Source organism: Corvus hawaiiensis, chromosome Z (genome assembly GCF_020740725.1).
Source record: "Corvus hawaiiensis isolate bCorHaw1 chromosome Z, bCorHaw1.pri.cur, whole genome shotgun sequence".
In the NCBI taxonomy this organism is placed as follows: Eukaryota; Metazoa; Chordata; class Aves; order Passeriformes; family Corvidae; genus Corvus; species Corvus hawaiiensis.
The window spans coordinates 71,888,044-71,900,700 of record NC_063255.1 but is presented as its reverse complement, the minus strand read 5'-3'; the positions used below and the strand labels follow the sequence as shown (position 1 = coordinate 71,900,700).

At 34.2% G+C, this 12,657-nt stretch overlaps 1 protein-coding gene across 1 annotated transcript in view; it reads right to left on the bottom strand.

The window, feature by feature from the left end:
• The window catches only part of FBXL17 (F-box and leucine rich repeat protein 17), a 276,091-nt gene that overhangs the window by 171,973 nt on the left and 91,461 nt on the right, over positions 1-12,657 (bottom strand). Inside the window, exon 6 of the mRNA XM_048291849.1 lies at positions 7,607-7,737. Coding sequence (XP_048147806.1) covers positions 7,607-7,737 — 131 coding nt within the window. The remainder of the gene's footprint in view (positions 1-7,606; positions 7,738-12,657) is intronic.

Sequence of the window (12,657 nt, the reverse complement as noted above, 5' to 3'; positions counted from 1 at the left end):
AGACAGACTCTAAACAATACAGTCAGTGCAGTAAATCATTGGGACAGCCATTCCTTTTTCTCTCATCTTTTCAAGTACTGTGTCTATTCTGACTGCATGGTCAATTATAGATTGAAACCTCAGAATATAACAGTAATTGCAATAAAAATTACATCTTCTTTTCTGAGCCTTAGTAGGTTAGATTTTTTTATTTTTCTGTACTACTTTAAATTATAACACTAGAAGTATTTTATCTGTACAAGAATGATATATATACCCAAAACCTTTCAGTTTTCATGATGCACTAAGGAATCAGATTTGTAACACACTGTCATTTCCATGCCTTCAGGGAGGATTGCACTTCCTTAATTTCTGTAAGGAATGTCATACAGAAAATCATCAAGCCACATTTTGTGTCAAGTCTGCCATTTTTAATTATTAGCAACCAAGTTTAAGAAATTTCTCCTTTGGTTTAACAAGTGCATACCTATCTCCCAGAATTTTTTTTTATGCCACAACTCATAAAATTGTTAGGCTGATGCTAGTCCCTTGCACTAAATTACTAACTAATCACAGGAGATATTTATCATCTCAAGTTTTTTACATGAGAATTGTCAGACTTAATCACCCTCCTCATATTTTCACTATTTACAGACCTTCATTTATCATATATTTCAGCAGTGTGACAACAGTGGACTATTTTCCCCATTTTTCAAGTATGTTAAGACAGATAAAAGCATGGCAAATCATGACAAGAGCTTGAAAGTTTTACTGTCTCTCTGATAACATCCATTTCCACCAAAAAATGGTTCCTAAAAAACTATTTATTTTAATACCAGTTATAGAGATAAGTAGAATTAGCAGACTAACGCCTCAATAAATGGAAAGTTACACTTAATTATAAAAAATGTATTCTGGTTTTTTTCATTGCTTAAATTCTGCAGATGGTACAAGAGTGATCTGTTCTAAACAAATGTTTGTAAAAATTAATTTCTTTTATAACAATGTTGAAGAAACAGTTCCCAGAAGCCTTTATAATGTGGGTTCAGGGCAGATTAATAGAAGCTGAAAGGACGACTAACACTGATAAGATCAATGATTTGGGAGATAATTGCTGAGATATGTGCGAAATCATACCCCACATTCTTTTTCCACTGCACTGAGGAGTAACAAAACATTCAAAAATATATGGCCATTGCTTGATTCTGCAGGAAGTTCATCTTGCACTCTTGGGCATGTAAGGTGCCATGCTCACACAGTACTGCACAACAAGAGCAAAACTAAATTATGTAAGATAACACTTCACTGAAATAAGGTATGAATGAGAACTCCCAAGTCTACCAAAGGAAGCACTGCAGCACAAATGCTACCTCAGTGTTCACAGAATCACAGAAACTGAGTTGTGGGGATCCATGCTTGGAGCACTCTGGTCTTTATGAACTGTACCCCATGGAAAAGACCCACACTGGAGCAGTCCTTGAAGAACTGCAGGCCATGGGTAGGACATACACTGGAGCAGTTTTTGCAGGAGAGCAGGGAAGTGGGGGAGGGCGTGGTAAGAATACCTTAGATGGCTGCCAGGTGCACAGCAAGCCACTTCTCAGCAGGACTGGGAAAGAAAATAAGATGAGAAAGGCTTGTAGGTCAAGATAAGGATAAGGAGATCACTCACCATGTACACAAAATGGACTTGGTTTGGAGAAACTGATCTAGTTGCCAATTAGAGCAGGATAATGAGAAATAAGAACAAATTTGAAAACACCTCACCTGCTACTTTTTCTGGGCAAAGTTTACTCCCAACTCCTTTCTCTCTTCTCTCAGAAAGGGTATGGGGAATGTGGATTGCAGTCAGTTCACAATACTTTTCTCTGTTGCTCCTTTCTTCTCATGCACTTCTCCTGGTCCTGAGTGGGTGTTTCATCTCACTTTGTCCCACTACTCTGCACTAATCACAAAGCAGTTTTTTTTCATTTATTTTTTCATAATCATTAAAAAAAAAAAAAGGAACACAAGACCCAGAATTTAAAGTAGATAAAGAAAACTGCCATGCTTAGGTGAATTCTTTGTCCAACTTCTACGCTTTGCTCTGAATTTAAAAAAAAAACTGACAGCCAGTCTCAAATCATTTCACAAAACATCTGCAGGGTGAAGCAAATTTTCTTCTAAATTTAATTTAAAAGTATGACATTTAAAAGAGTAAGTGATTTTAAAAGTAAAATTAATTTGTGTTACATTATTTAAGTTTTTATTGAGTTCAAGTTTTTAATGTAGCTGACTAAACATCTGAAAAATATGCAGAGAACTCTAAGGAGATCTTCTTTCAGATAACTCAGAATAGATGAAACTAAATTAGAATTAAGAAATGCTACTATTCACCTAGAATGATTCATGACAAATATCATATAAAAGTACAGTTATTTTCTGGAAGACTCTACTATATCCACAAGTCCAGATTATACAAAATTACAGGAATAAGTATCAATGCTCTTGAAGTACATTCCCACTTCAGTCACATCTAAGGTGATGAATACTAAAATCCTATATTAGCATTTTAGTCATCACAGTTAAAATGGACATTTTGATTAAGAGAAAACATAGGCAAGATGAAAGTTTTGAATTTTCACTTTAGAAGCCATTTCATTAAAATAATTTCTACATCAAATACACAGAGACTTTTAATTTCAGGAGGAGAAAACTTTTTCTCTTATTTTTCCAGAAAATAATTCTAGTGTTCTCTAATCTTGCATTTTATTAAAAATACACTGTAAGAACTGAGCTACTATTGTGATGCTCACATCTGCTAATGAAATGTTGGGGCATTCATATATACCAGCAGCTCTGGGACTAAACACAGTGAGCTAATCTCCTGCTGAGAAAATCTACAGCACTGTATCCTCTACCCACAATGCGTCCAGGTCTCATCAGATGCTCTCAATGCTGATTACATGAGTTTACATGAACGCACAGTAGGCAGTCAACATAAAATTTTAAACACTTCTCTAATGTACAGAAGACCACATTAACAATTTACTCTAAGTAACAACGTGGAAACCCCAATATTCTCTGTGCCGACAACTACGATATCCAGGCCTGAGTAATTGGCAGTGCATTAGTGACCCAGTCAAATAAAGCAGATGGAGACTCTCTGAAGGTGAATCCTCCTTTCTCCTGACTCTGCAGCTGTACAAACAACTTGATTTTCAGGCTTATGGTCTGGTTACCAACCATTACCATGTTTCCACTGAATTTCTTTTGTATATTGACTTTCTGACTACTCTCCTTGTGAAATGTCCGTATTTTCAAGTTCCTCCATCCTGGACTCCAACCATAATCCTCACCAACAAATCTTAATCAGGACAGTAGGGGGAGACTGTCCCATTACACTGCCTACTCTGGTTTATCCATAGTGGATTTTCATGGAAACACAAAAGAAGAAAGAGCAGCTTTTCAGAAATGGAATAACAAGACTAACTCCAGGTTTTCCATCTGTGCTAACAGCCCAGGGAGGTGGACATTAATGCCTCTCTTCTCCCCCATCACTAATCAGAAGTCCAGTGGTGGTAACCAATACCACCACAAGGTCATTACAAATTCTCAGTTGTACTGTGGCATGGAGATATTGCATATTAGCTTCTAAGTCGCAACCATAACTTGCTTTCAACGATGTCCAGATGCTCTGAAAATCTCAGCACTTGATATCAAAGTCACCTACAATGTGTGCAATAAATTACATGAAAAAATACAGCTCTCTTGAGACATTATTACAAGAACATGTGGCACCACCTAGAAGGGAAGAAGAACTAAACTTCCTAAATGGTAGTGAAAATATTGTCCTTTGACTGCAAAACCAATTGATAATTCTGTATTGTAGGTGGAATCTTCTGGGTGACTGGCAGTGCCATGGGACAAAAGAAACTCACTGCACCTGTAAATAAAATTTCTTGCCTCATCTGCATTATTCCCTTCTTTCTAAGAAGAAACATAGATACAATAGGGGCTGGAAAACATCCTCTATACAAATATTACACAAATATAAGGAAATATTTTAGTAAGAGGACGACTGAAGCAAGTAAGAACACTCTTTAAAACTTCATCATCACTGCACAGCTTTTAAATGTTTGTCCCTAGGTGAATTATGTAACACAGAGGTTGAAGTGAATTGCAACTCTCAGTCCATAGTGATAAGATTCACAAAAAAAGTTAGATTGTCTGCTGTTTGCTTCCTGATCATTATGGATCTAATAAATAGCAGATGTTCCTCAAACTATTAAAAAACCCACACACTCCTGAAAACTTTGCCAGCACATCATACTACATTTCCTGAATCCCCCATAAGATTTATTTCTAGATGTTCTATTTTGACTTCATCAATTGAAATTCAAAAGAACAAGGGCAGTGACCATAAAAACAACTTCAAGGTGATAAGGTTACTTAAAGCAAGTTTCAGAGTATATTATTCACTTCACCACGTACAAAGAACTCAATCCTTTCCAATTGCAAAGACTTGATGTAGTCTACTCACGGTGCATATGAAAAGAATTTGCAAACTTGGTTTTGTTCATATTTGAAAGAAGAAGTAGGATTGTTTCTATAACAAACTTAACCAATATGAAAAACAGTATATGAAGCTTTTGAGTGATCTGTAATACTTATAGAAGAAATCATTATGATAGATTACTTTAATAGGTCTTTTCTGATCTTGCTTAACTCACAACTTTCAGAAACTTTTTACAAGTCATCAAAAGAGACCTCTTTTCCCTTCATTTTAAAACTGCCAAGAGTATCTCAATTGAACATACTTTTTCCGTTAGGTAAGAGTAAATTATTTTTTTTACTGCCCCGCATAAGCTTTCTAGATGCATATGTCCAAAACCAAAAAGAGCTCTGATCAAAACACAGAAATAACAGTCCTCATTAATTCTTGCATATGCAGAAGAACCACAGCACCAAATATCTTAGCAAGTGCCTGCCAAGCAGAGCTCTTACACTCTGAAAATTTCAGTTATTTAAGAAGAAATGTAATGATCACAGGATTAACTCTAACACCATGTCACAAGCAAGAAAGGACTGTAAGTGTTCTAGAGTTATACTCCTGCTTATGGAAAGAATTTTAATGGATTTCTAGAAGCAATCATGAAATCTAAAATAAAGTTTTAAAACCAGTGACTTATTTCAGCCAAGCAATAATCAACTGCCTTTAAGACAGATTTAGAAGACACATCTGTATGTTACAGGTATTTTAAAAACTTTCTAGTTTTCTTTCACACTTAATAAGATGCACAAAAAAATGTCATAGAACAGTTTTCTAAGGTTTTAAAGAAGCCCCAGCCTTCAGTATTCTAAAGTGAACAAAAAACTGTCCTATTAAGTTTGAAAGGATCTGGAATACAAGTCCTGTGTAGTTGGATCTCACAAGTAAACCTGCTTCGTAATGGGGTGGCGACCCGGGCAGAGGTGGAACTAACCTTTATTCTGAAACCAGGAGTCAGTAAAAACATCAGACTGCTACTATCTCACATGCATTGGAAAGGTACCAAGACACAGAATCTTCTCTGACATTCCCTCTGACTAGGAGCCACTCAGTGGCATCAAATAAAAAAAAAGAAAAAAAATATTAAGCTTGAATAATTAAGAAACTAATTTACTGAGTTTAAACTAATTTGCATTTAAACCCAAGCACCTGAACAGTCCTCTGAGCTTCTGAAGGCTCACTTTTATCCTCAAAGTCGGTACACTCAAAATACTCTGTTAAACTGGTGTTCACCTCAAGTAAAGTCCTGCGGTTGTATCATGTTCCTTTTATATAATTTTCCACTATTCTCAATTGATCTTTCAGGAGGAGTAGAGAAAACTACTTTATTCAGTTCAGACTAGTATTTGGAGTTCCATGCCACTTTTAAAATAGGAAAAATATTTGAATTGTCAAATAACTGCTTATGAATAAGATTTTCAGAGGCATTCATTATTTTCTAAATTCTCCTTTTTTTTTTTTTTTTTTAACTAGAAGCTAATTCAAATAGCTAAACTTTAATTGTTATAGTAAGTCCTGACAAGTATGATCAGAAAAAAACATGAAATGGAAAACCTTAAGAAACAAAAATAAACAACTAAAAGTTACATACAGAAGCAGGTTATCTGTCATTGCTGGAAAGCGTTTCCTTTTCTTGCAAAGATTTACAATTCTTATAATTCATATTCAGTATGAAGTTTTAGAGTAATATATGTAGAATTAAAAATATATATTTATTATTGTAGTAATTCTAGTAAAAGATTTTCAAGAACAGTTTGACAGCAGTTTGGATCAAACTTAGCAGATTGCTGTACTCAAAACATTCAAGCAGACGGGTATATGTTTCTAAGTATTTTAATTAAAACCTGAAAACTGCGTGTTTTTTTAATTAGCATTTTTATTCTTATTATTTTTTTCTAGCTTATCATAGAACTTTCCATTTCAGTAATCTCATTCCACATACGAAAATAAGGCCCTACAGACAGAAAGATCTGAGGCAACTAACTGCTTTCAAAACCAATTAAGTTGCATTAAAGGTCTGACCTAAACCAACAAATGCAAAAAACTGTCTTAAGGGCTAAAAGGAGTCATGGCAAAAGTTTACTGGTACTTTCTATTGAACACATTGCAATTTTATTACTTTTAGAACACTACACTTTCACCAAAGTCTGAGCTCATCTACACATCACTACACTCTTAATGACTTTTGAAAGCCTTGAAAGCATACCTTATTAAAAAAACCAAAAAGTAATCATGGGAAAGAAGTATAACTGCTAGAACACATTATTCTGGTTTATATGAAACTGTTTTAGAAGCCCCCTCTGTTAAAATGTTTCTCTCCTTTCATTTAAAGCACCAGTTATAATGAAATAGTCCAGTCGAAGTAATTAAAAGTATTCTTTCCTGTGTACCCTCCAGTACTGACTTTGCTCATTTTTTTCATTTTAAAAGAAAATGTTCACTTTTAAAATTCTCAGTATTTTTCATTTTTCATCTGATCTGTGATATAACTATACATAATCTTTGTCCACGTACTTAATGCTGAAATAAATTATTTGATGAAAAGACTGGAATACAGCAGGATAGGAGGTATTCTGGTCAAAAAGAAAAGACTAGGCAATAACCCAGTTATCCTTTCATTCTCATTCTGCAGTTCTTTGCAAAAAACCCAAAACTAACCAAACCAAACAACCTTGTTGCTTTCTAAAAATACAGGAATTCCAATATTTAATTCGCAACAATTTATTTTTACTTATGTAGTCAAATGTATGTTTCATTGTTTGTGTGCATATAAATTTGTCTAAATCCTTTTGAAGTAATTGCAACTGAACATTTCAGTGACCGTTTGTACAGAGCACATTCTCCTGAAATCTGCATGAAACAAATTAGTGATGCCATCCAGTCATAACTAAACTTTTCTCCATTGCAGAAATAGGCAAACACTCCACAAAATAGGTGTCTGGATGATTTACCTAAAACAAGCAAGAATAAGCACTCAGCAAACACCATTTGCTTTAATCAATCTCCTCCAACCCCCAAGCCATGAGGAATTATTCTCAACTAACATAACTAGTTAAATTTGCATTACACTGCTTTTGGATGCTATAATGAAGTTACCTGTCATTAATGATCCAGTTCAGACACAGATTGAGAGAATTAAGGTTTTTGCATCTCTTTACTATTTCCATCACGGTTTCATTATCCAGTTCTGTGATATGACGCAGATCCAAGCTTGAAAGATTTCTTAGCTATTGAGACAAATATGAGAGAAAGAAATAATCTGAAATTCATTCACGTACATAATTGTTGAAAAAACTTAATTCTTCTGGAAATTGCACAGTATGTGCAAGCTAGTCAGGAAAGATACAATTACTAGATCTTTTACAAAAACCAAACATACCAGAGATATTCACAGAACTCAGCTTGAGCAAACTTGTGATTCAGGCACTCAGTTACTACATGAAATCCAGACACTCTCACTCAAGGTGAAATACAACCTACAAAAAGGGCCTAGGAGTCCCTCCTCTTAGATAAACGGAGTGTAAGATATCAAGGTAAAATATAAACTCATTTAGCCATAAGAAAAATAAGACATGGAAGGAGGTGAGACAGCATATTTGTGCTTTGATTCAAATGAATGCAATTAATGACTCCAGAGTATCAGGATTTCAAAGTAAACAAATAATACAAACTCCCTGGAAAATACAGTATTTACTGTAGTCTCACCTGCACCATTATCAATAACAGATTGGATATTCTGAACAACAAAACATGGGAGTCACAGAACAACATAATTAAGAGTTATGCACTGATTAAACTGATTTATTACTACTGTTAATCATTCTTGTGTCCTTCAAAAGCAAACCCTTTTACTACTTTTATGAGCAATGGATGCAAAAAAAAAAATTTTTACAGATTTCTCCAGTATCAATTTAGTCACAACAACCTCCAAATACTGTTTGCTTTTTAAGTTGTCTGAAATAATCTCTGTTATACTCTGCAAAAATAATTGCATTAGGCAATATTGACACATTAATTAAATTTACTTTCCCTGTAAGAGAGAAAAAATGATCCTCATCAGTGATTTAAGTCACTAAGGATTTGATTAGGTAAAAGCATACAACTGAGATCACATAATTGGTCCACTTCAGTAGTTAATTATTAAATCAATGTATTTAGGGTGGGGGAAAATGGGGGAGAAGGTGGCAGCATGGGGTGATAAGAAATAAAGAAAAGGAAAAAAAGAGGACTTCAAATGTAGCTTCTACAGAAACTGGAGTTTTGTTCTTTAAGTTTTTAACAGTCTCTAAACTAAAGCTGGAGATACACTACATACCGTTCCCAAAAATTCTGCAAAACAAACATAAAATCAAGAACCCTGACCTCTCTGAAACAACGGCAAGGTATGTCTACAGAATCTAGGACAATAATATTCCTATTATTATGATACTACCACAGGTATCACTGTGGAGATACTCGCTGTATTCCCCCTGAAATTCTGATAAACCTGTTTGCATATTACGAAGCAGAGTATATAGTGATTGATGTTGTGTTGGTAAAATAGACGCCTTTTACAAGCTTGGTCTCTTCTCATTCCATACATACTGCTATTGCATTAAATTTAAAAGCCTTATCTTCTATGTGCCCCAAAAAAGCTCATAACCAATCTCTCATTTTTTCCTGCATAAATTACAAGAAGGGGAAGCTTACAGCAACTGTAAATTTCCTCACCTTCATAAAGCTATTCATATTAGATATTTCAGCCTTTACACCATGCTGGCAATAATGTGGACTATGCCTATGACACAGAAAATACACCTGCTGGACAATTCAACAATAAGTATGTTCCATTACATTAAATAACTATGGAGACTTAAAAGTCAAGTAGAAAATCTTCCCACTTAAAAAAACCCCAAGCTTTCTTTCACAACAACATTCTTCTTATGAGAAGATGACAATACTGGTGATTCTTTCATCATTATTATTACTTATGGACTAAAAACCACAAATTTTCACTGAAGTATCAATGCATGGAGAGAGGTCAGTGCTTCTTTTAAAAGTGCCTAAAAAGCATGGTTTCAAATAAGGTAAGAGGTTACAGTATATTATCTACCTCAATGATGCAATGACGAATACAGCAGAAAGCATTTGTGGTTTCCCAAGGAAAAAAACTTTGGCATTGCATGGGTGGAGTCAAAAGCTAAACTGAATTCCTAGTATTCCTGTCCACTAAATTAATAGGGTTTTCAAGGCAGATATTGTCCTTTACCATCACAGGAGAATGATCATTTCCTCATTGCTTCTTTCCTTCATACTAGTAATAGTCTATCATTATATTCAATATACAGTAACTCAACCATCACTTGCCTTTTTTACTGTCACATTCCTTCATTTTAAACAGCCTCCCTGACACCTGACCTACTTGGTAGGTTAATTCTTCTTTTTCTCATGCACAACATACTCGATGCAGAAAACCTCTGTGTCTTAGAAGTTTGAAGAGACTGCTGCAGATTGATACACATTCAAGTATCATTTGGTCTCTACAACCTTGAAATTGCCACTACGGATGCGTGGATGGTTTTCAAGACCTGTAGAACTGTATGCACACTCCCTTTTGAGACAATTCTGGATCAATCTGAATATGACAGTGAAAAGAATACCTCCCTGCCTACTTAAGTTAGAGGTATCAACTCTCATTCCTGGTGAGAGAACTGTTATAAATGTGTATGCAATCATTTTTCATTTTAAAAAAAATAGATAGATGTACCTTAATGAAAAATTTCCTATCTTATATTTTACCTGAGAAGTAATTTTAGGGGGGAAAGGCTACAATCACTACTATGATTCAATCAGTACTATAAAAAAATTTGAAGAGAAAAATACATCAGTCTTACATTCTCATACTAACCCTCACAGCTGAAATTAGTGTGATATTAAAAAGAAAAAGCAAACTTTGCTAAAGAAGACAATTGAAAAACAGATGCCAGACTCTTCAGTGCGTTCATAAATTCTGAGATTAAAATAGTGTACCTTTAAATAGCATTTTTTTCAGCAGAAAGAGGATATTCTGTGACTTAAATACTCAAATCTTATGGAATTAGGATGCATAATTTTTTTTTTTTAACCAAAACTAATTTTGTTCATGCAGCAACACCATTTTACTGAGCAATTTCAGGGCCATTCTACAGATATTCAAACTTTTCTTGAACTTTTAATTTTACAGCTTTGCAAATAAGCATGCATGAGCAGAATTTAAACTTTGAACTCAGCTACGTCAGCCAAAACGTTTTAATTGAAAAAGGAATATTTAATATTACAAAACACACAGTGCAAATAGTAGGCAGAGGGCTTAACATATGAAACAGAAAATAACAGAATTTTTAAAAAGCAACAACATTTAAACTAATTTTGTGTGATACATATAAACACATTTTTGCTGAAATTACTGATTATTACCTATTACTTTTGGATCTCAAATATTTTAAAATATGTTAAAATCTTTGGGTTTTTAAAATACTTTTGTTGGTTGGTTTAAATGAAATTTTATGCCAACTGACGTATTTTAAGATTCAGAGATTATCATACTGTTTGTGTGACTGTCATGCAACTAATAAGATTTCTATATTGACTACTGAAACATGTAATATTCAAATATGTGCAGTGCTTTAGGTAATTGAAAATTACTATTACCATTGGGATCATAGGTAATTTTTCAGTGTGGGTGTATCAACTCCTGTGAATATTTAGATGTTATTGTACTGAAATTGCTAATATAATGGGTACACAATTATTTTCCCCCTGCACACTTTCACAATTCCTGTAGAGATAGGCTGCCTTAAAAATCATAGAAGAGAATAGAATCACAGAACCATTTAGGTTGGAAAAGAACTCTAAGCCTGAGTCCAACTGAAACCTAAAACTGCCAAGTCCACCACTAAACAATTCACGTAAGATTAATCCTTTTCAGTACGACAGCCAAATTATTTCTGAAGGAAAGTGCTTATAAGGACTTAATGAGCTTTAAACTCGCATCTTTTGCTAATTAAGCTTAATTTTCTTGACACTCTCTGTGTATACATGCCTTCAGGGAATAAACTGCTCTCGGACTTTAGTCTCCCAAAGCAAATGTATAATCACAGGAAATGAAAAACAGCAGTGTGAAGAAAGTTGTAAACCACATTCTTTTTATTATTCTGTCAATAGAATCTATAAACTATTTTTTAAAATGTCATGTGCATTAATTTTTACTGAAAAGCTGCTATAACTGAACTACATGATTGAGATATACTGTGATCCTAGAATAGTAATCATACATGGTTTAAAGAATTGGAAAATGATTGAACAGCTACAAAGGAGACTATTTTCCCACAGACTGATTAAATGTTTTGCATATTAACAAGTTTTAATTTAAATTCTGAGGTACTGTGAAACATTAAGGTCCCATTGCTTAAGAAACAAACACACAATCAAAAACTGTGTTGTAAGCACAAAGATTTAATTACCTCTAGAGGAGGTACTTGCACATAATATAAACTGCACATATAGTATTTGTGCTATAAGACTAATTTCCAGTTTATAAACTCTAAAAGTTGCTGTAGAATTACAGTTTTGCTGAGTTGTAGTTTACATCTTTATGTTATCTACTGTCAAGTACTTCTAATGATTTTTTTGGGGGGAGGGGGAAGTTTCATAGATACACAGGACAGTGAAACCCTTTGAACCATGCAATCAGTCTTCTCTGCAACATCTTTTTTACTTAATTTAAAAAAATGGCAGTTGGGTACCACCATCAAATTCTTCAAAAGACGTTCACTTACACAGCACCACATCAGTTAAAGTATCAAGCCAACACTCATGAAGAATGTCCCAGAACCACTGTATTCAGAAACCCCCACTTAATGACTTTTTCCTGTGATTGGAAGACTAATACTTAGAAGGGCATATTACTAAAGGCAAACAGATTGAAAAAAATCATATTCCATCTTACGAAATCCAGTTCATTATACAAATTGATTAAAATACTGTTTTCTCTATACCCAGCAAAAGAACAGCAATCATGCCCTTAGTCAGGAAGCTTAATGATTTTCAGATCAGAAGGTATGCTGAAATACTACCATAAAAAGAGCATAAAGCAGAACACTTTGTGTCAAAACAAATCATTTACTAGA